This window comes from Prionailurus viverrinus, chromosome D1 (assembly GCF_022837055.1).
Source record: "Prionailurus viverrinus isolate Anna chromosome D1, UM_Priviv_1.0, whole genome shotgun sequence".
NCBI classification, from domain to species: domain Eukaryota; kingdom Metazoa; phylum Chordata; class Mammalia; order Carnivora; family Felidae; genus Prionailurus; species Prionailurus viverrinus.
In genome coordinates, this window is record NC_062570.1 from 39,588,194 (window position 1) to 39,615,583 (window position 27,390).

Below are 27,390 nucleotides of genomic sequence, written 5' to 3' on the forward strand. Positions count from 1 at the left end.
CAAGAACTTGAAGAACAATCACGGATCAAACACATGCTTTCAGTGACACAGTATTTTTACGGCTAAAGAGAGAACGCTGAAACAATACATTTCATTTCCAGCAGGCCGAACAAAGCAATCACGAATTAACATCTGTTATGTTCCACAAATGACACAATATCATCTTTGCCAATCTTTTTTAAAGGTTTCACATCACTTGTGAATAACAGGACCAAAAGGCCAACGATCGCCCAGAAGGAGCCACTTCATCTCCACGCCCTCAGAAGAACCCCCAATTACTGGCAATTGCGCATTTCAATCAACGTTCCTTTTCAAGAGGTCGTTCCGGGAAATAACGGAGATCAGGGGCTTTAAAACATCAATTTCAAAAAAAAAATTTTTTCATCACTGCAAGGCAACACTGAACTTGTACTGAACTTGGAAAGTGGTCACAACTTCACAGTAAAAAGCCAAGGACTGTCATTACTTACATGTAGAGACCTAGTCATTTACAGAAATATTCCTCCCTCCACCATGAGGCTGAGTCTCCCCTCTCGTCTCCTGCCGAGGACGGTTTGCCTTTTAAATCAACACAGTTAGTTGCCAACAAACTAGGACTTCTCCTAACAGTGTGTTCATGTGTTCACCAAATATTTACACAATGTCCGTTACACTCCAGCCAGTCGCTGTGTTAGGAGCCTGCGGTACAGCACTAGATAACAACTCCCATCACTGTAGATATTCTGTCAACTGAGACTGAAAATAAGCAAAATAAGCCAACGCGAACACAGTTTAAAATGCATGCGGCAATCCACCCCCAGGAGAACTCCCTGTCACAGGACGGAGGCCGGCAGCGCCCCCAGCCCACCTCCGCTCAGTGTTGGATAGGAGAGGATGCTCAGTGAACAGGGAGCTTCTACGAGCGAAACACAGACGTGCAGCCAGCCCTGCCGCACAGCTGGAAGTTCTCGCATTTTCACAGCACAGCTACAAAGGAGGACAAAGCATCTGACAAGGGCTGTGCTCACCCTCACCCGCACTCTAGAGAAGCCGGACAGGGGTCGCTCCGGGCCACTGCCAGCCACACGCACTCTCTTAGTTGACTTTTTCAGCCTGACTCTACAAAATGAAATCCATTCCTCAAAAGGTAGAGCACGCTCAAGAGTGCGCAGACACGATTTCACTAAGTAATCACGCAGCAGCTTTCCAGGTGGGCAAAGGGGTCTCCGTTCTGTGCCATGCATCTTGGTCTCCAGCCACAAGAGCACAGCTTCGTGGACGACGATTGCCCCTGAAGTGGTATTTAGTGTTGTGTGCATCCCAGAGGAAAGGGTTCGTAGCTTTAAAAGTATTGGCAAGGGGTCTGTAACTTCCTGGAGGCTTAAGAATGTCTACATTCCCGTCTTAAGATGGGAAGTCTCTGCCTCCCGTGTGGTAAAAGCGAACACGTGGCTGGATACTGCTTTCAGAATGATCCGTTCGAGGCCCAGCTGGTGCTTTACTAGGAAGACGTGAGCCGTTAACAAAGTCAGTGACCCTGGGGTACTCATTTAGGATCGGTCCGTCCCCTTTTAAATGACTCTTACCCTCAGAAAATGGGACCCTCAAAAGTAGTCCTGTAAGCCAGCAACTCACAGGAGATGAATGAGTTAACTTTCTTGATAACACTTTCCCAAGCCAGAACGTATGACCAGGCATCCACATCAGCCCCTTAGCTCCACAACTGTCGTTCACGGGCAACTCCATGTCCGCCACAGGCTTGCCCTCCCCCGCAAGGTCAGGTGCAAAAGGCCAGTGGAGCTCCTACTACTCAAAATCGCTACCTTATCGTTTTGTCCAAGCTTCAGACTGGAGTACTTGTGGCTAAAGAAGCTCTGGGAAAAACTGTGACCAGATTCTTAAAACCACCGGCTACAGAGGCTACGGCAGAGAGGAAAACAATATGGCATCCACCCAGAACACAGAGCGTTTGCTGGAAGTTTTCTGGAAGGGCCTTTATTGTGGCGGCTCTTTTTTTGTACCTGCCTCTGCCTTTGCGGCCTTTGACTAGACTGTGAACTCCTCAAAGCTGTGCCTTATTCGTGACAGCCACACAATCAGTGACTAGCGGGACTAGCCTGGGACATCGCAGACCCCACTGGAGCTCAGCAGGTAGGAACAGCAAAAAGGAACAGAGGTCAAGGACTCCAACCACAATCCTGATGAAAGGATTACGTGTGCCAGGGCTTACGGAGCTGCTGTTTTCCTAAGATAATGGATCCACTTTTACTTCTTCAAAATACAAATAAGGGAGGGGCGCCTGGGTGGCGCAGTTGGTTAAGCGGCCGACTTCAGCCAGGTCACGATCTCGCGGTCCGCGAGTTCGAGCCCCGCGTCAGGCTCTGGGCTGATGGCTCAGAGCCTGGAGCCTGCTTCCGATTCTGTGTCTCCCTCTCTCTCTGCCCCTCCCCCGTTCATGCTGTGTCTCTCTCTGTCCCAAAAATAAATAAACGTTGAAAAAAAAAATACAAATAAGGGGCAGCCTATAGAGAAGATGAAGCTTTTGTGGGGGCGGGGGAAGTATATGATAGAAAAATACCTCTCAGAAATCTTTTCCGAGTAGAAAAAGAAACCAGTGATGAGAACTGTGAACAGTGAACACACACACACAGTGATATAAAAATGAGGGGAAATGGGATATTTAGGTTACTACCATTTGCAAATCACACTGTAATTCAATGGTAATAAATATCATGTAATAAGAATAGTTTAAAGCACTGATTGCATCCTTAATACTTATTATTAGCTTTCCATCTCAGAAACCATCACAGAGGCACAGCTAAAATCCACTTCTGTGAATACTCTGGAGAGAGACTAGAATATTCTCAGAATATTCTCAGCTTATATAACTTCTGTTTTTCAAAAAACAGTAATTATATTAAACAACTATCGCTAAGAGTCAAACGTAAACTTTAGGTTCCTGAGGATTACTTACTTTAGAAATGTGTTAACGTCCTAAGAACAAACACAGGGAGATCCACAGATACAGTTTTAAAGAATTTTGTATAAAATGTAAACATAGTTAGGACCCACTTACATGGTTAGAAAGGGAAAAGTTTTTTTTACGTACTCTGAATCGGACTTAAATGTTTATGAAATAATGCTTGGGTGTTATATACCCGTTTTTAACATGTAGTCTATAATTCTCCATCAAAACCAGAACGTCCTTCCCAAATGGCCTCAAATTTGATACCATACACTTCTAAATTAAAATGAATTTTTAAAAGATATGCTCCAGTGTAAATAAAACAAACCGCTAAGTTGTTCTGGCTCCAAGCACGCCATATGGCAGATGTCATTTATATGTTCTGATCGTAATAAGCAAAATGTCCCTCGTTTTAAGCATTCTGTGTTCCGCTCATTTAAGTAACATCCTGTTTCGATTCTTTTGACAGCAGAGGATTACCTGCAGAAAACCCCTTGGAAAACTGAGTTGCTGTGCATGTGCAGATTTCCCCACGGGGCCCTTTTCGCGGCATTCTTTTCCTGTACAGAAGTCACAATGAAGTATCCTTTGCACGCGTCTCGTTCACCAAGTCTCCCGTCAGAGCAGTGCATGGGCCCGCAGCCCTTCCCAGCAGAGTGCGACAAACCACGGTCAGCAATTTCAGTTAGCCAGGGTGACGAGCAGCAGTGTGAAGAGACACCAGCACTGTCCCCAGGTTAGGACACCACCAGGAGCAGGACTGCCTGTGGGTCGGTGGATGTTTCTCTTGTCCAACAGTTATTAACACAGAGGAGACTCAGATTAAAATTGTATCCTGACATGTTTATTATTTTTTCCTAAAACAAATTAAAAATAAGGCCTCCCAAAGTCCTTGCCGGTAGCTCTGAGTCTCACTGCACTATCCACAGAAAGGTGTCCCTCTGAGGCACTCAAAGGGCTATGACTCTTTGATGAGCCTTTCCACTTTCCATTCGATGAGGACTTACACATCAACACTTGCTGTGGTTCACTTATGTCCATGGTGCTTCTCGTTGGAAGTCCATGAACCTTACTTCCACACCACTCTGTTGACCGTAATTTTCATCAGGGACTCGATAAGACACGCTCAGTGTCTCTACCAAGAAGCACTGGCTGCAAACCAGCTGGAAACCCGACCGAGTGCTTCAGCCGTTACAAATCCCACCTCACAGAAGTCACAGATCTCAAGTTCAAAGGAAAAAACCTTCAGCAAGAAGAATCCAGAAGCCTCTGCCGAGCATCCTTCCCTCCATTGCTTACTTTAGTTTCACTGGTTGCATTCAAATCTGTCAAAATGGAAAACAAATATTGATGGCAGAAGTCACACAGCAGGAAGCCACAGCAGGAATTACTTTCCCTTCTAGAAATCTCAGCATTCTTTGCCTTACCGGCTTTTGCTTCTGAGCCAAATTTCAGAGCACAGTGAAGCTAGGTCAGTGCCACAACTAAATCAATGAACTTTCAGTCTCTCTGAAAGGAGGTGGAGAACAACAGGCAAGAGGCTCAGAGGTGCAGGGACAGAAGCAGCAGAACGGGACAAGCATGAGCGAGCATGACAGCAAGCAGGAATGCCTGAGCAAGAGGCAGCGCAGGAGACAGCGTGAGGAGGAAAAGGAGGAGAGAACAGTCTGGAGGAGGCACACCTTCCTGTGGAGGTCTGAGGCAGCACCAGTTCTCTCCCTCCGTCACCCAGTAGGGGAGGGGTCTCACCTAAGACCACACAGGAGAATGGTTTAGGGACGCCGGGCCGGGGTAAAGACGGGACGGTTCGTGGAGGCCGGCTGCCTGGGTGTTCCGTGGGCTTCCTCAGCCTCTGCCCTGAGAGCTAACCCTACCTTTGAGCTCTGCTGTCGGGTCCTCCTCCTCCTGTGCCATCATCTCCACAGTCTCAGGTCCTCTGCCGTCGACAACGTCCATCTTGATTAGGCCAAGGTTCGTGAGGAGAAGCATTGGGTCGACACCCTGGCTGCTGCTTTTGATGTTCTCCAGCACCTTCAGACACTTGTAGGACTTGAGCTCACTTATGTTCTCCTCCAGGAAAAGATTGTAGAGACTCAGGTCGTTGTACCCTTCAGACTTGAAACGCAGGACTTCAAAAGTGGGCAGGATTTCGTACACTTTGAGAATGTCCGTCTTCTGTCGGGACGGAACACAGAGCGTGTAGACAACCACGGGAGCCAACAGGATGTACACCATGAGGTTGATAAAGCTGAGCAGCTGGAAGATGCCGACGGCGATGAGCTTGCACTGAAACCGCTCGGGGATGGTGGTGTCATTTCTCAGGATCCCCGACTTGATGCTGCAGACAAACTCATCTGAGAGGGAGGAGAGGCTGAAGTAATAGCCCAGGTAGATGCACGCTAACAGTATTATGCTGAGGGTCAGCAACCGGCAGCTCACGTACTTGATGATCAAATTGTTACAATGTTTCTTCGTCTTCAAGTACTGCTCCACAATTGGGTACTTGAAGTGGCTTTCAGATATCTCCCACAAACTAAAGGGGGTGGGGGGAGAATAAAAACTTCAACCCTTATGAAGATCAAATGTTAAAGACGTACACACAGAGCAATATCACACTAAAAATCTCAAACACTTTTCCTCCCTCCCTACTTTACCTATAACTTTGCTGGGGTATCAGGGAATAAAATCCTGCTTAAAAAAAGAAAAAGAAAAGAAAATGCTCTCCCCCTTAACGTTTTAAAGGTCTGGTTCATTAAATGAGTTATAATTGTAAATCCTTAAAGTGCCTGGCACTCAGTAAATGCTAAATGTTGACTGTTTGATTCTACTACTTTAAAAAAAAAAAAACCTACAATTTTCTCAAGTGTGCAGAATAAAGAAGACTTTCCAGCCCAACCAGAACAAGCGCGCCTCCTGCAGGCAAGGGGCAGGAGGCAGCCGGCTCCTAGGGCAAGGGGGGTCAGGCTCCAGACGGACAGACCAGGGTCAGGTCCCAGCTCTCCCACTGGTAGCTATGGGAGAATGTTTTTATCTGGGGGGAAAAGGCGGGGGGGGCAGTAAATAAATGCAGTTAGTTGTAATGACATTCTGAGGGTTAAATGAGATAATGTATTAGGGGAGCTCAATGTGGTATCGGGAATATTAGCTATAAATATGATCACCATTGTTGATGACAAGAACCAGAGAAGACTGTGCAACAGGCAATGCACTGCCTACTCATTGCCCATTTTTCTCACCCCGGTTCTCCAAGCTCAGCAGCCCCATAATCCTCTGTGCTTCTCCACTGAGGAGCAGGTCAAAGCAAGCAAGTATGTAGCGCCTTAACCTGTTACCCTACCTACATCTGCCTTCCAGACCACGAGACGGCGGCATTGCTCGCAAAAAGGGAAAGCCTCCTGATGTGAGGACAGGTGCGGAGGCAGGCAGGTGGGGTGAGATTCGCGGGGGCGGGCCTTCCAGGCTCCCACAGTCTGTCTGTAGGTGGATGACCGCCCCCCCATCTAGTACAGTGCGAACCGTAAGCCCAGAGGGGCAGGAGAAGGGCTGAGACGTCACCCCCCAAAGCCTGACAAGAAACGAGCCGGGGGCTGAGTTACCTTTGTCCTGTGTTCTCATTAACACCTGGAACGGGGCCAGGACCGTCTCTCATGTCCTGATCACACACGCTCTTTGCGGCTTTAATGGAGCGGTTGTATACTTTGTCAAGTTCTTCCATGATAAACTTCAAATCTGAGCAAAGATGAGGAGCTGCTGCAAAACGCCAGAACAGGGAGGGCAGGTACAGGAGGATGGCGACCAGGAGCAGGATGTAGGGGAAAAACTGGAAAACAAGAGAGCAAATCATGGGTTCAACAGGTGCCCCACTTAAGTAAACAAAGTGTACCAGTGCTGCTCTCACTTTTCTCACTTTGAGACAATGTGCACGCGCATGTCAATTTCAGAAATAGGGCTCATTACCTCGTAACCATTTTTGGCTGAATTCACCTGCGCAGCTACTTAACAGCGGTAACTACCTTTTTTCCCCCCTCCAAAAGACTTCAATTTGAAATAACTGGCAACTACACAGTGACGCGTGGTGCCTCCGCCCTAATCACGGAAGGGAACAAAAAAATAAAATTACTCCCACGTCCTTTAGAGTAATCCCTCAGTAAAATCCCAATTAGGGAACGGATAAATGTCACAGTGGTCTCTGGTGGTTTTTGGGTTGTTTTTCATTGCCATGGTGTTAGGAGGTCACTAATCTTAGAGCTCTTTTCTTTCTCCTCTCTCTAGAATTTGGGAGAATGACCCAGGAATGCAGACTTCATCCAATACGAATTAGAAAAATTGTGGCTTCAGTGATCCAATAGTCACCCCTATTAAACAGCTGGAATAAGCCATTAAAATTCACAGAATGCAGGATAGGCCTTCCATGCTGGACACTCCTGAGGACCACCCAACACCCTCATTTTACAGTGGAGTAATCTCAAGTCCAGACAAGCCAACCACGACAGGCAACAGACATGCGGAGAGCATCTGGATGTGGATGTATGTGCAAAACAAACACAGAGGGGTTCAGGAGGCAGAGAAAGCAAAGAGCCCCCGGTCACCAGGTCCATCCAGCCTTAGGAAAGGCTTAGCCCTGAGAGAAGATAAAGGAACACCATGTACCGCAGTGAGCACGGACCTGAGATTTAGTCCAGCTTAAGCGTTCTTGGGTACTGAGGTCACTGAGCCTCTCACTCTCGGAATGAAATGGTTGTGTGATACAGGTATTATGAAGACTAAATTAGATAGATTATGAAAAGTGTTTAGCGTGGTGCCTGGCATGTAAAATGCACGACAGCACACCAGCTAAAACCAACAGAAGGGCCACCTGGTGGGCACGTGATCTTTAGTCCTCGCATGGACCCTGATAAGGCCTTTATCGGTGGCTTTACTCTCAAAGGGGAAGAGGAAGCCCAGAACAGCTCCTAGCCACAGAGGACAAAGTGAACCCACGGCCATGCCTTTCCCACTGGAATACGCTGTAAATTATTTCTCTGGAAAATTTCTCCCGATCTTTGGCTTGGTCTCCAATTGCCTCAGAGTTGTGACAGTGATGGCCTTGAGATGACACAGAAGTCCCACCCCACAGATCTCTAGGGGCAGGCAGCTGGCCCAACACCATGACTCTCACTGTAAAATCAGATGTACGGAGCGTTCTCAAGTAACGCTCATCTGGTTTTCCCGCTGTTACCACTTTACATTTCCGTGGTATACTTGTCAACACTAATAAACCATCATTGACCAAATTTCAGACTTTCACTTGGATTTCTCCAGTGTTCCCATTATTGTCTTCATTCTGTTCATAGATCCAGTTCGGGGTCTATCCGTGACATTGAGGCATTGTGCCTCCCTCGTCTCCTTGATTCTGTGACAATTTCTCAGGTCTTTCCTGGTTTTTCATGTTTTCCATGCTTTTCATTTAAAACTAACACATAGGGGCGCCTGGGTGGCGCAGTCGGTTAAGCGTCCGACTTCAGCCAGGTCACGATCTCGCGGTCCGTGAGTTCGAGCCCCACGTCAGGCTCTGGGCTGATGGCTCAGAGCCTGGAGCCTGTTTCCAACTCTGTGTCTCCGTCTCTCTTTGCCCTCCCCCGTTCATGCTCTGTCTCTCTCTGTCCCAAAAATAAATAAACGTTGAAAAAAAAATTAAAAAAATAATAAAATAAAATAAAACTAACACATAAAGTAGCACCTAAAAGTTCACAGAAGAAATGGGTGATACGGATATAGTTATCAGAATATTAAACAAATTTGTGTGTGCTTATTAACACATTAAGTAGGAACTAACCTGTGCTGTACCACCAACTCTGAAGTGGTGAAGAGATCTGTGACAGAATCACACAGTCCACAAATACCATGATGGATCATTGCTTCCATGGTACATGTTTTCTGAGGTTAAGTTTTAGTCAAGAGATGCATAAAAAATAAAGCTGTGACGTGTCTTCCTACCCTCGTTCCCGGATTCCCTGCCACCCACGCTCGGAATTCCCGCCCCACAGGAAAGACGGCAATGGCACAACGCCTCTGAAACTCTGCAAAGCCCCTTCACCAGTACAGGCACTTCAGTCCGTACTGGGCATGGGATGGGGTTTCTCAAAATGATTCACCCATGTGCAAAGGGGCCGCTACACAATGACAACCGTGACAGGCTGCGATTCCATGAATTTCGGCTACCATAATTCATAGCTGGCTGCGGTGAGAAGCTCTGTTCCTTCAATCCTTGCCTACTCCAAAGGGGAGTAAAAATGGGATAAAAATGTAACCGTGTGATATAGAGTCAGTGCTGCTCCCAAGACCAAGAGAACCTGGCATTTTCTTTGGAAACTACAGAGGGAACACGATCTCTAATTTGGGACTGCAGGGTAGTTTTAGAAGTCACTTTTGTTTCTAGGCAATTTGAATTAATAGAATTTTACCACAAACTGTTCTTCTGAGTTAAAAAGTGCCTGTTTACAATCTGTGGCAATTTTCCCAACACGTCTAGGTGGTACAAGAATTAGTACCAATGAACAGATCAACATAGCTCATTGTAATTGGAAAAAATGAATGTTTAAGGGTATTTACATATAGGGTGTTTGCTTTCTCTTCCAATATCCCTGTACCTTGATCACCTCTGTAAGGAATGTAGTTGAATGGCCCACTCCTTGGTTTTCTCCACAGTGAAACCTCTTTTTCGTTTTCATCAAAAAGGAAAATGTGACTCTGTAACAAGGTGGTATTAAAATCGATTCAACAGAAACAGGAATCCAAAACAGCATTAAATTACAGTCTTTAAAATCCTTTTGTCCACATAAGGAACATGGAAAAACTGCCAAGCTTTACGAGTGCATCTGCTGGGTGGGAATGGCTTTGTCCATAAGCTTTGTCTGCTCCCAGTGAGGTCTGAGACACCGAGCATCTCTCAAGGCCACGGGTCCGTTAATGTGGTTCATGTTAACACCGAGCCCTTCCAGTGACAGTGAAGCTTCTCAAAACCACCAAAAGGAAGCACAATGCCCAGTCTGTGTGCCTTAAAAGTTTGCGTTGTTTCTGGAAGGGGTTGTAGTTAGAACAACAGAAGCTCCAGATGGAAGGAAGTGTGGAGAGGCTCTGGTACAGCCTCCTTCCACTTTCGAGTCACCCCGACCTCCTCTAAGGCGAAGAAGCATCCAGTTAGGACTGACCATCTCCTCCCCTGAAATGTATGTGATCGCTTCTTACGGGATTAAATGCCAGATGGGTAATTTCTTTCAAAAGCATCTGGGCTGGGGGCACCCGGCTGGCTCAGTCAGTGGAGCACGTGACTCTTGATCTCGGGTATGAGTTCGAGCCCCACACTGGATGTAGAGATTACTTAAAGAAAGAAAATCTTTAAAAACAAAAGGCAAACCACCTCCCGCTCCAGAAAACCACATCTGGGCTGGAAGCGTGGCCCCTACAGACAAAATACACAGAGTCTGCTCCAGGACCACACAGGCCAGATGGGAATACAAGCTAACGACTGAACAAAACATAAAAGTGAAGGCCACTAAATACACAGGTACTAAGTAGCAAGCAACTTGAAATGTCCTTGGGGAGCTCAGGGAAGCCTTCATAAAAGAGGTGACATCTGAGCTACGTCTTCAAGTACTGTGAGGCAATAACAACAACAAAAACCCCCAAAATAATTCCATAAGTATCTTAAGACCCAGCTCAGATTTCACCTTCTTGTGGCCCTTCAGACACACTCCTTCCTCTGCATGGAATTCTCTTTTTCTGCCAAGTGAATTCCTACCCGTCGAGGGCACCAAAGCAAATGAGTGAGCCCACGGTGAGGACACAGTAAGAGCTGAGGCTGGAAGAATGTACTAGGGTTGAATAGGGTCCCTCCCTGCCAAACTCATGTCCACTTGGAACTCAGAATGTGACCTTGTTTGGAAATAGAGACTTTGCGGATCTAATTAGTTAAAATGAGGCTGTACTATATCAGAGTGGGACCTAATCCAGTAACCGATGTCCCTCTAAGAAGACCATTTTAAGACACAGAGACACACAGGGGAGACTGGAGTGATGCATCTACAAGCCAAGGAACGCCACAGATGGCTGGCCACCACCAGCCACTAGAAGAGAGGCACACAAGAAGGACACCTGAGCCCCCAAGAAGGACACCACCGTGCTGACACCTTCACTTCCAACTCCTGGTCTCCAGAAATATGAGAGAATGAAGTTCCATTGTTCCAAGCTACTGAGTTTGTGGTAATTTGTTACAGTGGTCCTAGGAGACTCATATGCAGGCTAAGCAGGAACTAAATTACGAGGCCCTCACCTTCCCACATCATACACAATGGGAAGCCACTGGTGGGGGGCATGAGGAAAATTTATTTTGGAAAAGATTGCTTCAGCCGTGGAGAAGGGAACACACTGGAGGGGAGAGAGACAAGGCAGTTGGTTGCTGCGATGGAGAGGCGGGAAGTGATATGCACTGAACTGAGGCAGCAGCCGTGGGGAGAGGGGAAGACATTTAAGAGCTATCAAAAGCAAGAGACGGACATTTCAGTGCCTACCTGGAAGTGAGGGATGCAAGAGGGAAGAACAGAGGCTAATTCTACATTTCTAGATTATGCAAGGGTGTGGGTGATAGTACCATTAGTTGCAATAAAGAAGCAAGAAGGAACAGATTCCAAGCAGAGGGGAGTGAGGTGGGAGGCAGACCCAAGAAGATGAGAAATTATGAACATAAGCTACTCACACCCCAGAACTCTAATCCTAGTGGAGAGTAAGTAACTGGAAATAAAAGAAAAAACTCCAGCCAACCTTACAATTGAGGATTTTGTAGCATATGGATGGTTGAAGCCAAGAGTGACCGAGATCATCCAAGGAGAATGTGTAGAAGGAGACAAGAGAATAAGAGAGGGACACGGGATCCTAACATGAGGGTCGGGCAAAAAGAGAACCCTGGAAGACATGGGAAGGAATGGTCAGAAAGTAGGAAGCAGGTAAACCAAGAACAAATTGCACTGGGGAAGTGATGTAAAAAGAGACACAAAAGATGTCTGCTCTTGTTTGCATGTTTTTCAGATAATAGCCCACTTTTTTTTTTTCAGTTTATTATTTTGAGAGAGAGAGAATGTGAGAGAGAGAGCGCGCGCGCGCAAGGGGAGGGGCAGAGAGAGAGGAAGAGAGACAATCCTGTGCTGTTAGCACAGAGCCCAGCGCAGGGCTAGATCCCATGAACCATGTGATCATGACTGAAGCTGAAATCAAGAGTCAGAGGCTTAACCGACTGAGCCACCCAGGCGCCCCAGAGAGAAACCCACGCTAAAGATAATCCCAAATGTAGGAAGTCACGAGTGAAGGTCTACCCAGAAGGCCAATGCAATGTGTTCCATGAGCAGCTTACAGAGGACAGAGAAGGAGGTGGTACGCCATTCTATTCTGTGCTCTTGGGAAGACACCCAAGGCAGTGGGCTTCATGATTCATGACATTCTAGGAAGGGCCTAACACAGGAGAGACCTAGGGAAGACAGGATGGTGAGCAAAGCACTTAGGCATGGAAGTAGAAAGAGACTCCTGACAACAGAATTAATACCAAGTCACAAGGAAGCAAGGAAAAACCTTCCTAAAGATCTGTATGAACATGGAATGAACTGTCCTGTGAGGCAGGGAGTTCCCTTTCAATGAATCACCTGGGAGGGCTTTAGAATTTTAGATTAGGGGCGGGCAAAGGGCCAGACAGTAAATGTTTGTGAGCTATATGACCTCTGTTGCATACGTGAAACCAGACATAGGTAATGTGTAAAGGAATGGGCGTGGCTGTGTTCCAATAAAACTATTTGCAGAAACAGGTGATCGATGGGCTGGATTTGGCTGGAGCGTTTAGGCCATTGTTTGTCAATCCCTTGCTCCTGATCCTTGCTTCTCAAAGAATGGTCCACAGACCAGCAACGTCAGTATCACCTGAGAATTTGTTAGAAAGGAAAAATGCAGGCCCTGTCAGATCTACTGAACCTGAGTCAACATTTCAACAAGTTCTGCAGGTGATTTTCATACACACAGAATTTGGGAAACACTGGTCTAGATGAGGGGTACCCACACGGGAGCCCAAGCTGGGCCAGCAGTATCTGAATCTCCTGGGAAGCTGATGAAAACCATATTCCTGGCCCTCAGGATCCTAAATTTTCACACACCCCCTACCCCCCCACCCCAGATAACGCTAAGGCTTGGAAACCTCTGGTCTGGGAGCCTCAGAGAACCCTTCTAAACTAAGTTTCTGTGAATCCACTTAAAGGAAATAAAGATTTGTGCATTCTATTAATTTTATTTTCCTGTTCTGTTGCTTTTTTTTTTTTCAGTCAAAACCCTGCTTTCCTGTTTCTGAAAAAATCTTGCCTAACGGTTTGCCTACATTGTGAACTTGAACAAAGAGAAAAGAGCACTGAAAGAAAGAGAGAAAGAAAAAAAAAGAAAGCAAGAAAGCAGAAAGAAAGAAAAAGAAAAGGCCGGTTATCAAACAGTCCTGGAGGTCCTACAGCACCACCTGCTGGTCCCCCCTGAAAGCACACTCATTTCCACAAATCTATTTCCTCAGAGGTACTGGAGGCTACCGGAAAGCAATGGAGTAGGAGAAAGTAGGGGGAGGAAGAGGAAAGGAGACATGGAATAAACAGCTGGGGAGAAAGAAAGTACAGCATTAATTATACCAGGACCACACACTACACTGATGTACACTTAAAGATTACACTGACTCATTTCTTTGGGGGGAATTTGGGTCTCCTGGTTTGAAGTCTGGCATCAGAACTGAATTGAGAAGTGTTCACATAAACCCGGTGCCTCTAAGCCTCTCGCCCTGGACTCAGAATGCTCCTGGAGAATGAACTCCGGTTCTGAACAGCACAGAGAAACCGCCTCACTCTCCTCCTCCCTTCCACACATGTGATTTGAGCACCCATTATGGGCTATGCTGTCCCAGAGTGCACTGATGAGGGACACGGGCATGGTCTCTACGTGCATGGAACCTGCAGTCTTAGAAATAAAGGATCAGGGGCACCTGGGTGGATCAGTCAAGTGACTGACTCTTGATTTTGGCTCGGGTCCTGATCACACAGTTCATGGGTTCGAGTCCCACATCAGGCTCTGTGCTCACAGCGCGGAACCCACTTTGCATCCTCTGTCTCCCTCTCTCTACCCACCTCCCCCTGTTCTGTAATAAATAAATGTTAAAAATAATTTTAAATAAAAAGAAATGAAGAATCAATTAAGTAGACTTCAGGCAAGTAATTGCCACGTCCCATGGTGACTGCGGGAAAAGCACAGACTGCTTGGGAGTGCACAGTATTGACCAGGGTGTGTGTGGCGCAGCCGATGTTTTGTTGGTCAACACCCCATTTTTAGGATCTGACTGCTTTTAGGCAGGGTGTGCGGTCTACTGTCCACACAGTGGCCTCATGGTCTTATTCCTGGAGACTTCGCATTGACCCGCCTGGCCCTGAAAGCAAGAAGCCTCCATCTAGAGATCCAGAGGAAACTTCCAGGTGGAAGCTGAGAGCAGAATCATACAATAGGAGGTGGCCAGATTAGAGGGGAGGAGGGGTCAACGGAAGATGCGTGTGAAACAGCCAGGAAAGGTGAGAGCTACCGGAAGTCAGGGTCCCGGGGGGCCCAGGGATGGTGGGGATGGGCCCAGAAGTGAGGCTGGGATGGTTCACAGGGCCCAGTGGCAGAGAGAAGCCTGGAAGCCAGAGTAGTTTGTCTTTTGAAAGAAATATAGACATTTTGTAGGGACTCTGGGGGGGTTTTGTTTGGGGAAATGACAGAGTCAGAAAGGCAGGACCTCAGAGGGCAGGAGGTGGGGGCAGGGAGTGGGGTCCCCTCTTTAGTTCCAGGTAATGAGTGAGGCGGCCACGGGATGAGGTGGACATATGGAGAGGGGGTCAGAGTCCTTGGAGATCAGACAGTGGATGGGATATTGGATGCACCTACGGGGAGGACAGAGTTCTCCTGGGACGGGAATGTCTATGAGCCACTACCGCAGTCGTGAACAAATGGGGGTGACAGAGGATGACAGCAATGGGGGGGGGAATGACATAGCCAGGTGTCAAGAATAGCTCAGGAGGGATTTTACATGAAGGAAGCGCAGCAGGAGTAAGGAATAAAGACATGGGGAGAAGACACACACCTTCGTGCCCACCTGGAACCAAAGACCTCCCTGGTTCCACCAGCAGGTGGGCCCCCTGCTGGACAGCCCTTCTGCCAGAAACTCCCTTTCTGTGTTGAGCCAAAGTTCAGCCACTGGTAGCCACCCCCAGGTTAGAGTGCACACTCTGAAGCCATACAAATTAAACCTTCACCTTCTCACATGTGAGAAACACCTGAAGTCTGAAGGCGGTCCTGTGCTTTGCCACCACCTGGCCATGGGGCCTTGCACACGGCATCGACTGCTCTGGCCCTTCAGGAGATGGGGAGCCTGGCTCACAGGGTGCCTGCCGGCTTAGCAATCAGGAGTCGGCTAAATGTGGAGAAGCCAAGAGAAAGCCACAAGGAAAGGTGTTCTGAACTTGAGAAAGAATCTGGCAACTCCACATCTGGGTATATACTCACAGGAGCTGCAAGCAGGGACTGGGACAGGTGTCTGTACCCCCATGTTCAGGGCAGCATTCATCGCAATTGCCACAAGGTACAAGAAAGGTTAAGCACCCACGGCTGGATGCGTGGACATACACAGCATGGCGCATACATACACACACACACACACACACATACACACGATGGAATATTATGCAGCCTTAAAAAGGCAGGGAGTTCTGATCATGCTACCATATGAGTGAACTTTGGAGACATGCTGACTGAAACCATCCAGATGTAAAAGCACACAGACTGCGTGACCGTGGCTATCTGAGGTGCCTGGAAGAGGAGATAAGACTCAGAAGGTAGAATGGTGTTTGCCAGGAGCTGGCGGAAGGGAAAAGCAGGGAGTTGGTGTCGAAGGGGCACAGGGTTCCGGTTTGGGAAGCTGAGAAAGTTCAGATGGATCTTGGCAATGGTTGCACAACATGGCGAACGTACTCTGTGCTGCCCAACTGCACACGTAACAGGGGTTAGGAAGGTACATTTTCCGTGGTGTGCATTTGACCACAATTAAAAGAAAAAAGCCGAAGATGAAATCAGTGTGAAAATAAAGCAGCTGCGATCACAGAATCTGGCTTGGCTAACAAGGCCCCATGGACATTCAAATCTGACATAGCTTTTATTTCCCCTCCAATGAGGCCGGAGTCCCGATTTCTCTAACCACCTGCACCAGCTCCCTAGGGCTGCCCTAACCGCGTCCCACGGGCTGGATGGTTTAGACCACAACGCTGTCTCTCAGAGTCCGGGTAGCCGGACGTCTGAAATCAAGGTATTGGCAGGTCTTGCTCCCGCCAGAGCCTCTGGGGGATGACCCGTGCCTGTCTCTTGCAGAAAGTGGAATCAGGGTTCTTGGCTCACGGCACCATGGCTCTGCGCTAGGCCTCTGCGTCACACGCCATCTTGTCCCCGGTGTCTCGCATCTCTCCCCTTTGTGTGTGTCTGCGCCCGAATGTCCCCCAATCAGGAAGACACCAGCCATACTGGACGAGGGGCCCACCTTACTCTGGCAGGGCCTCACCTCGACTGATTCCACCTGCAACAAGCCTATTTCCACCAAAGGGCCCATTCGAGGGGACAGGCGTTAGGACATCAACAGACCTTTTAGGGGATACAATTCAGGTCACACCCCCCTCCCCAAATGAAGACTTCATCTCCATCCCCCGGCAGCACCTGAGACGGTACTATGTTGACACAGGCCTTCCTCACAGGACCTCCTGGCTTTCCTTCGTGCGGCGCACAGCCTTCACGTTTCCCCCACCAGCCGCGGCTCGGACTCCTCGGCCAACTCCTCCTCCTCCCCCTCAGACACTGCCCTGTCTGCACGCACGCCCTGGGAAACCCCAGCGTTGACTACCACCTCCCTCTGACACACTGTCGCGGGCGCCTCCACACCCCTCTCGCCTTGGACCTCGGGACACCACGGCCCACGGCCCACCTAACATCGTGCCGCTCACCGAGCAGCTCTGACTGCATGTGTGCAGAACCGTTTGGCTTTCCTCCAAAACCTTCTCCCTCCCCAGACTTCTTCAAAGGGGCGAATGGCCTCACCTTCTTCACCCACTGCCTAAATCCTTGGGCGTGCCGTGTCCATGACTCTGACCTTTCCCTTGTCCTCTGTGTCCCACTGGCACATCTTCCAAGATGCCCAGAATCTTTGTACTTCCCACCACCCCCACTGCTATCCCCTGAGCCCGCGGGACAGCAAAACGCTCCCACGAGCCCAATGCGGCCACAGATGCATCTGCATTCTCCGCAGAGTGACTGCCAGACCTGCCTTGATGAGAAAATGGACCGTGTGGCCCTTCACAGAAAAGCTCGCTGACCCCTGGTCTAAACACGGATGTCACCTGTGACTGTCCTTCACTGTGGTCCTCCAGCCAACAACAAAACACCTGTGTTGCTTTTAGATTGTTCTTTCCCTTTCTCATGCCAACAGCTCCCCTTCTTTTCTGTCTCCTGATCAAAAGCCTCAGTCTGTGCCTGCCAGGCGGCTCCCTCCCTGCCTCCCTCCCTCCTTTCCCTCCCGCACTCCATCTCTGAGGATTGTCTCCTGGAAACACCATATTCCCCGACCAAGGAACTGCGGTGGCTCTCACTGTTTCCAGCACTTAGCCTACACACACCTGTTAAGTTTTCAAAGGTCCCGTATAAGCTGGGCTTACCCTGTAGAGTCAGTCGAGGCCCCGCTGCCCCCCAACAGGACAAGCCGGCGCCCTCCCCTCTGCCAGAAGGTGCCACAGGCCCTCCCCAGCCAGTGCACCGTTGGTGCAGCCAGCCCACTTTCTTACTGCCGTTGGTATCTGAATGTGTGCCAAACTCTCTCATATTACACAATCTCCCAGAGGCTCCCAAACCTTCCCTCCAGCTACCACCCAGCTTATTGCTCTCTCCTCCTTTTCCCAGAGAGAGAGATTTTCTGGGGGAAAAAAATCTGAAGGAACTATCTACCACCATCATCTTCACCTCCTCACCTCACGGTTCACCCACTGCTTCACTAAAATCACCTCTGCCGGGGGCACTAATGATTTCACCCACGCCAGTAAGCCTGTTTCACTCCTACTGCACCGTCCGCTCTGCAAGGGCACTGAACAGAGTTCACTGCTCTGTCCAAGAACACTCTCCCCCAGGCTTCCGTGATAACCACACTCTTCTCTTCCCATCGCGCTTCTGGAATACCGCTTCTCAGTGTCTCCCTTACATATCTGTCTTCCCCACCAAACAGGGAGCTTCCTGAGGAAGGGGCCGCGTCATGTGTGGCTCTCTGATGCCACACATACATTCTAGTATACGGTAGGCAGGACGTCAGTGAATGTCAGCTAAAATCAATTGTCATTTACTGTTTTCAGTTCAAGAATTTTCACTCTCTGGCTAAAAGGAACAAATCAGGAGACTAGAGATGCTGGCAAGGATGTGGAGAAACGGGAACCCTCTTGCACTGTTGGTGGGAATGCAAACTGGTGCAGCCGCTCTGGAAAACAGTGTGGAGGTTCCTCAAAAAGTTAAAAATAGACCTACCCTATGACCCAGCAATACCACTGCTAGGAATTTACCCAAGGGATATAGGAGTGCTGATGCATAGGGGCACTTGCACCCCAATGTTTATAGCAGCACTTTCAACAATAGTCAAATTATGGAAAGAGCCTAAATGTCCATCAACTGATGAATGGATAAAGAAGTTGTGGTTTATATACACAATGGAATACTACTTGGCAATGAGAAAGAACGAAATATGGCCTTTTGTAGCAAAGTGGATAGAACTGGAGAGTGTTATGCTAAGTGAAATAAGTCATACAGAGAGAAGCAGATACCATATGTTTTCACTCATATGTGGATCCTGAGAAACTTAACAGAAGTCCATGGGGAAGGGGAAGAAAAAAAAAAACAGGTTAGAGAGGGAGGGAGCCAAAGCATAAGAAACTCTTAAAACTGAGAACAAACTGAGGGTTGATGGGGGATGGGAGGGAGGGGAGGGGGGGTGATGGGTATTGAGGGGGGCACCTTTTGGGATGAGCACTGGGTGTTGTATGGAAACGAATTTGACAATAAATTTCATATTTAAAAAAAAAAGAATTTCCACTCTCTTGAAATTCTCCATATCATCAGTATTAATACTAATACTATAGTATTAGTGATTATTCAAATGGGGTATCTGCTCTTATGTGGATCCTGAGAAACTTAACAGAAGACCATGGAGGAGGGGAAGGAAAGAAAAAAGTTAGGGAGGGAGCCAAACCATAAGAGACTCTTAAAAACTGAGAATAAACTGAGGGTTGATGGGGTGCGTAGGGGGGAGGGTGGGTGATGGACATTGAGGAGGGCACCTGTTGGGATGAGCACTGGGTGTTGTATGGAAACCAATTTGACAATAAATTTCATAATAAAAAATTATAAATAAATAAATAAATAAATAAATAAATAGGGTATCTGATCAATTTATCAACCAGATATCCTGTGGGTCTGTTTCTAGTTTTGATTTTTCTCTTGGTTTTCCTGTGTATCAGCTGCTGAAACTACACGTGAAAAACCAGACAAGAGTTTGAGGCTCTGGATGAAGTTACCTACTTCTGGAAAAGATTTATTTTTGCTGCTGGCTGGTGGGCAGACTCGAGATGCTGACAGTCCCCGTATCTCCTCATTCAGTCAGTACTGAAAGTGATTCAAACCAGGACGCTGGTCCCCATGAGTGCTGGTCTAATTTAAGATCACCCCTTACTCCCTAGCAATGGGCTCACGAGCCTGGGGTGTGTTAACCAAGCTCCTTTCAACTTGGCTGTGTCAACTCTTAATTTTTGCCCCAAGCCCTGTGGATCTGGAAAAATCTCTCAGCCAAACTTCCATCCAAACAAGCTAGCCTACTACCACCAGAAAGCTCCTTAGTGTCTCACTAACACTGGACACCGGGGGCTTGGCTGCCCACACCACTCTACAGGGCTTCTCCTCCTACACGGCAGGGGCAGTAGATGGCCAGGGACCTGACTGTGGTCAGCAACTAGTCCTGAGTCCTCGGCTTGTCTCTCTAGGTGTCCTTCACCTTATACTGCATCAAAACCCTTGTTTCTTCCTACTTTCAAAGTTTCACAGTCTCTAACATCCCTAACATACGCTGGACACGCCAGATGATACATTCTTCTTCTGCAGCTCTGTCAGTGCCCAGCCTGGCACACCCTTCCTTCCCCTAAGAGCATCACAACACAGAGACCCACATTAAAACAGCATGGATTCTGACGTGCAGACAAGGCTGTTCAGCTTCTGGAACTGTGCCCATTCCTATAGAATATCTTTATTATTTGCTGGCCTGGCTACTAAGGCCTACAGTGTTGACGAGGACCCAGCTAGCGCTAAGGCTAAAAGTCAAAGAGAAAAGCCCAACCCCAAAGAAGAAAGCAGCCACTGTAGGCATCACTCTGCCTGGTGGCACACAATAAATTAACACGAGGGGATGAGGCCTGAGTCATAGCATAGGACTTAAATTGTTCTTTTTTTTACAAAGGATGTGGCGTGTTCAGCAATAGGTCAAGGCCAGAGTCAAACTTTTCAGCCTTTGGCTTTTCAGAAACTAGAGCAGCACTCTTTCCTCAGTGGAGGAGAACACCAGAAGAAACACAAACATTCTTTTTGTTTTCATGATGGATGGCAGAACCAGTGGTTGAAAATGATGACGGGTTGATACACAGTCCTACTTTTACATGCATGGAGAAGACCTACTCGAGCTGTGTGGTGACACAAAGGACGTTCTGCACAAACCCGCTGACTCCGGCGCCGGTTCCTCACCGCCCATACCCCATGTTACCCCCCAACTCCATCACTCCCTGACCAGGGAGCTCCTGACGGGGCCTCTTCTCTGTAGGACACTGGAGTCTCCTATGTAGTATGTCTCCCCTTCCTTGCGGAATGTGGACCCGTCAAAACGCCAAGGAATCGATCCCTGCAGCTCTGTCGCAGCCAACACCCCCAGAAGGAGTCCTCACTAGGCTTCCCGATGCTCCAGCACCGCACTGGTGAGAAGAAACCAAATTGTATGTTGGCAGCCACTTTCCCCAAGGGACCCTGGGAGCAGTGGAAAAGGCGCTGGCCAAGGCTAGGTTTGAGTCCTGGCTCTGCCCCTATCTAACATCGCTCACCCAGGCAATTCAAAAGGCACCAAGAGCCTACTCTGTATCAGACGCCACTGGGCAGTAAGGGTAGAAACATGACATAACAGGTGCACGCCATTATGGTGCAAAAATCCAAAAAGTGCCTCAGTTTCTGCATCTGCTAGTGAAGGTGCCGAACCAAGTAATCTCTGAGGTTTCTGAGTTCTTCTGACCAAATTTAAAGTGCTAGGCTTATATGATCCGAGTGACAGGGCTGCTGGCTGGCCATGCGCATCTGTGTGACTGCGTGGCACAGCCTCTCCGGGCCTCGGTTCCCCCGTCTACAAGGCTATCGGGTGAGAAAACATCCCCAGTTACCTTATGCAGCCACAGTGGAAGGTGTCCGGAATCGCCCTGCAAGGAGTCCTTCTGCTGAACGGCAGCCCAACAGTAAGAATCCACGAAGGCAGCCTGACGCCAGGAGAAGGAACTTGGGGAGAAACAGCTTATCTGGGTACCTGAGAAGCAAAAAGAGACAGCGCTAAATAAATGGGTGAGCAGTATCTGGACCACCCCCCCTCCACCCCCCAGCCTCAGGTCTCTCAGTGGTAGCAGTCACAGAGCAATGCGCCCCAAGGTCAGAACCAAAACCAGATTCGTATTAAAGCTGAGTATTTGAGAGATTTTTGGCCGACGCTGGTCATGACGGCAGCTTGGGCTCAGCTGGAGAAAGCTCTTGAAAGTGAAACCACCATAAAAAGAAAAAGTGGGCAGGAAAAGAACCAGGGCTAAAAGAATAGCAAGGCTGGCTGAATTTGGGTGAGGTTTGAGTGAAGGGAAGGGGTTACAGGGGAGGGGGGAGGGTCTATCAGAAAACTGGGCAAAAGGGTGCCTGGGTGGCTCAGTTGACTGAGCATCTGACTTCAGCTTAGGTCATGATCTCCCGGTTCTTGAGTTCGAGCCCCGTGTCAGGCTCACTGCTGACAGCACAGAGGATGCTTTGGTTCTTCTGTCTCCCTCTCTCTCTGCCCCTCTCCTGCTCAGGCATGTGCTCTCACTCTCTCTCAAAAAGAAATAAACATTAAAAAAAATAAGAAAAAGATGGGGTGCCCGGGTGGCTCAGCCGGTTAAGCTTCTGACTTCGGCTCAGGTCATGATCTTGCAGTTCATGAGTTTGAGCCCCGCATTGGGCTTTGTGCTGAGCGCTCAGAGCCTTAAGCCTGCTTCAGATTCTGTGTCTCCCTCTCTCTCTCTCTCTCTCTCTGCCCCTCCCTGCTCATGCTCTGTCTCTCTCTCAAAAATAAACATTAAAAAAATTTTTTTTAAAAAGAAAGAAAACTGGACTAGAAAAGGAGTCCTTTAGAACAGAGAAGCCAGGACTTCTACCCTGATGAAGGGAAGGCTGAAGGAACTTTTGGTAACAGGTCACTGGATGGCAAATCAGCAGTTTTCCGTCTCCTCCAAGAAGAAAGAAGGCACAGGTAAAAGTACAGCCCAAGGAAGAGAGAGCAAACCCACTAACGGAGGGATGGGTGTGGGGCGGGGTGGCAGGAAACCTGGGTCCTACTCCCGGGCCCCCACCTGGCACATGTGGGAGCGTGTATCTCAAGCCGAGAGCAGGCACACTGTCCTTCACACCTTGCACGGTGTGAGAGGTGCTAGGTGCTTGGGCTCTGATGCTGTTCTATTCAAACCCAACTTTGCCACTCACAGCTGGGTGACCTCAGGTCACTTCACCTTCCAAAGCCAAGGCTCTCCAAACGGACGATGACATTAAGGTCTATATTCTCAGTAGGCTGCCTGGTTCCCAGGAGTTACTCAGGAAGTATTGCATTCTTCTGTATGAGGTAACTAGCAGGTTCTGTTGTTGCTTTAAAGAGTGGGGGCATGCCCACCCTGGAAAGAAGGGAAAGGGGTGGCAGGAAGATACTGGGGTGGACTTCCCTAGTCCCTGAAACATAAAAAGCCTCAAAGCGTCACCTCCCTCTGGGGAGGGGGTGGGCTTTACGCTTGTGGCAGGAGAAGGCAGTGACGGGGATGTTGTCCGGGGAGCAGAATCTTGTGGTGGAGGAGGTACAACGAGGTCAGAGCACCCCCACTTCATTGGGTATTTTTATACCCACAGACATCAGGAAAGGACTTTTCAGCAAGAGCCCTCGGAGGACATCACAGTGACAAGTCACACACCGTCAGAGTGTCCAACGATAGGGTATGTTCTTGCCAGCTAGGAATGGCTTCAGTATGAGTTGGGGGTGGGTCACGCATTTCAAGGAGCTTTCAATTCTCATAGCCCACTGAATTTCAGTTCTTGCATTTTATAAAAACAGAGTGGTCAGAACAGCGCTGGGCCGTAGGGATAACGTCACACAGCTCTTGCATTAGCATGACTTTGCTAAACGATGCCTAGGAAGTCCCCACCCACCAAGGCTTACTGATCTCGGGTTATAAATGGATGGTTTCTGATGCGTTGCTTGCTTGGTATCCTCTCTCCAGATACTTTCTCATGTAAAAGGACAGTGCTATCAGGATTTCATGAAAACCTGTCTGGTCCTTCCTTGTATTTCTTAGCTTTGGTCCTGGCAGTGCACATAGCCAGCATGTAGTAACATTCTTTTTATAGGATAATGTGTTTCAGGTCCTGTCTTGGGACCTCAAAAACCTCCCCCAAGGCACTGGTGGAAACTGCCAGAGCATAAATAAGTAAACTTTTCATACCAAAGCTTTTGCAAAAGAGGAAGAAAGAAAATATAACTGAGTCTAGAGAGACGGAAATTGAGGATGTGCTGAGCTCAAAATGTTTTTCATCTGGAATGGAAGGTCAGAAGACAAGACAACAGACAACCCACATTCACAGGATACAGGCGGTCCTTAAACCCTTGCCTCATTTAAACCTCACGACCAAATCGGAGAGAAAGAGAGAGGGAGGGAGAAAACGGTATCTTATCTTCATTTTACCCTAGATAAAACCAAAAGCTCAAAGTAATCTCTATCCAAGCTAGTAACTGGTAACACCAGAACTTTAATCTCTCAGTCTCTTAAAACACTCCTCTCTGGGCCAGTCACTCCGACCAGGCCATGCTAGAGGGGTCCCAGGAGCCAGGGCTCTGTTGGAATGGAAGCGACTTGAGCCAAGTGGTTCTTCTGAGTGACCAGAGGGGCAGAGCTTTCTGGGAAGGGTCAAGACAAATCCAGGAAAAGAAACACATCGAGCCCCGAAGGGTATTCCCAGGCCAGAAATGAGAAATACAGGAAGTCAAGAGTCAGGGAACAGCAGGAGCCAAGCTGGGACACAAGGGTGGGAGTAACGAGAAGGGTTTCCTTCCTGTGGTGGGGAACCCCGAAAGTCTACACCACAGGGAAGAAGAGCTTGTATAAACCTGACGATTATCCAGTGAGTAAAAAAAAATTCCCATAACCTGGGTACCAGGGCAAAAAAGGCACAAAAAGAACTCAGTGTTCTAGTAAAGAGGCAAATAGTACTCAAGGTACCTAAATATTTTATTTAAAAAATTTTTTATCATCAGAGATTAATTAACGTAAACATACATAAAATTACAGAGAATAATATAACAGACACCCAGGAGTTTAAAACAATATTGACATTTTGTTGCATTTACCTCATCTTTTTTTTTTTTAATTAAGCATTTTATTTAGATTTTTTTTTTTTCAGACCTACGGAGAAGTTATAATGTTCAGTCTTATAAAGGAAGGAAGTCCTCCAGGTGCCTGGGTGGCTCAGTTGGTTAAGCCTCCGATTTCGGGTCAGGTTCTGATCTCACGGTTCCTGGGTTTGAACCCCGTGTCAGGCTCTGTGCTGACAGCTCAGAGCCTGGAGCCTGCTTCAGATTCTATGTCTTCCCCTCTCTCTGCCCCTCCACCACTCTGCTCTGTCTCTCTCTCTCTCTTTCAAAAACAAATAAAGTATTTAAAAAAAAAAAAAAAAAAGGAAGGAAATCCTGCCATTTGCACCATGGATGGACCTTGAGGGCATTATGGTAAGTGAAAGAAGTCAGAGAAAGACAAGTACTGTATGATCTTACTTCTATGTTTTCTCTAGCAAAACCAAACTCACGGAAACAGAGAAGAGTTTGGTAGTTGCCAGAGGTGGAACATGGGGGCAGGTACAGGAAGTGGGTGAAGGTGGTCAAAGGGCACAAACTTCTAGTTTGAAGATAAGTAAGTTCGAGGACGTAATACATGGCATAGTGACTACAGTTAAAACTACAACACTGTACCATATATTCAAAAGCTGCTAATAAAATCTTAAAAGTTCACATCGTAAGAAAAAAGACTATGCGGGGTGATGAATGCTAACTAAAACTACTGTGGTCATCATTTTGCAATACATACATATGTCAAATCATTATGTTGTGTACCTTAAATTTACACAATATTGTATGTCAGTTACAGCTCTGAAGAGAGCTGTACGATACGAGTGGAAAAATTACATAAAATCTGTAAACGTGCAGGAAATACAGTATCGGCATAAAAAAAAAAGAGTATTGCAGTGAAATCCCAAATACCCTGGCGTTTGGATTCAACCACTGTTAACATTCTGCTCTCTCCATCTATACATGTATATATAATACATACGTTTATTTCTCTTCCCGAACCACCTGAGAGTAAGTTGCAGAGGTCATGACCCTTTCCTCTCAGGAGTGTGTGATTCTAAGAACAAGACATTCCTATAGAACCCTGTGCAATTATCCATTTTTTAAAAAAAAATACAATACTGCTATCTATGTTTGGATTTTCTAAACTATCTTATGCAGCAACTTTCCCCTCCTCCAATCAGGATCCAATCCTGCACCATACAGCATGCATCCAGATGTCACGTCTCTTCAGTCACCCTGTCGTGGAAGGGTTCCACAGCCTTCCTCTGTTATTTGTGACCCTCACGGGGGCAAAGACCACAGGCCCTCTGTTTTGTGTGATGATCCCTAATTTGTGTTCATCTGCTTGTCTTTTCATGCTCCAACCCAGACTGTGCATTACAGGCAGGTCTCCTACAGAAGGGTTGGGGGTCCCTTGCAGGACACCCTGGGAAGGCACCTGACGTCGGTTTCCTCCAGAACAAGTGATGTCACATATGATGGTTACTTGGTTAAGCTGCTGTCAGGGCTCTGCCGTAAAAGTGCGTTTTTTTTCCTGAGAAACAAATTGTCTGTGTCTTCTGACTGTGTAAGTATTTGGTCCCCAACAAACTTTCACCCAGGGGTGAATCAGACACTTCAACTGGGCTCGCAGATGGAGTTTTCCAACTTTACCTTCCCTCTGCATTTGTAACAGTTAGCATTTTACAATAGCAAGGAACTTCCCCTTCCCCCAATTTGTGCTTTTTAGTATCAATATGGACTCATACGGTCTTTTGTTTTTCAATAGTTTATGATCTGGTTGCTGTTACTTATTTTGACACTCAAAATGTTTCAAACTAGCTCCTGTGTCCTTCTGCCATGCTCCCTGTGGGGAATAAGTTTAAGAATTCTCTCTTCAGGGAGCCCCAGTTCCTTTTAGTGGGTAACGGAATTTGTAAACCCAGATATGGAAGCGAGATGTGCCCACTGCTCAGGGATGCCATTGCTCCTAGCCTCCTCCGGCAGACACAGCTAGGAAATCAATGTGTACATGTGTGTGTGAGAGAGAGAGACGGACTTTATACTGAAAATTCCAATTTAACACCACTGCCCTTCCCCCAGTCCACATCTGTATTTTCTCTTACAGTGAGAACCCTAGATCCCAAATATATCCACATATTCATTTCCTCAATCCTAAAATTCACACAGAATAACTTTCAGAATTTTTAACGCAAACATATATTCTGATTTTCATTTTAAAGGGTTACTCTAGATGCGATGTCAACAACTGCGCATCCAGGGTCAAGAATAGAAGCGGACACCAGTCAGGAATGTACCACAACAGTACAGGTGAAAACAACACGAAAAAACAGTCACAGGGGCACACATGAAAAGACACGGGGGCTCAGCTGGTTGAGTATCTGACTTCAGCTCAGGTCATGATCTCACAATTGGTGGGTTCAAGTCCCTCATCGGGCTTGCTGCTGTCAGCGCAGAGCCCACTTTGGATTCTCTGTCCCCCTCTCTCTCTGCTCCTCCCCTGCTCAAGCTCTCTCTCTCTAAAGAAAAAACAAAATAAAACAAAACAAAAACAAAAAACAGTCACAGTACGCAACTGCCTGCATTGTCTTTGTTTAAAAAAAATTTTTTTTAATGTTTATTTATTTTTGAGAGCGAGAGACACAGAGCG

At 47.6% G+C, this 27,390-nt stretch overlaps 1 protein-coding gene across 1 annotated transcript in view; it reads right to left on the bottom strand.

Moving 5' to 3' along the window:
* Positions 1 to 3,679: 3,679 nt before the first annotated feature.
* The window catches only part of PANX1 (pannexin 1), a 46,234-nt gene continuing 22,523 nt past the window's right edge, over positions 3,680 to 27,390 (bottom strand). The window contains exons 2-5 of the mRNA XM_047879362.1: positions 21,505 to 21,644; positions 6,541 to 6,764; positions 4,819 to 5,477; positions 3,680 to 4,269 (exon numbers count right to left, since the gene is read on the bottom strand). Coding sequence (XP_047735318.1) covers positions 4,190 to 4,269; positions 4,819 to 5,477; positions 6,541 to 6,764; positions 21,505 to 21,644 — 1,103 coding nt within the window. The 3' untranslated portion in view covers positions 3,680 to 4,189. The remainder of the gene's footprint in view (positions 4,270 to 4,818; positions 5,478 to 6,540; positions 6,765 to 21,504; positions 21,645 to 27,390) is intronic.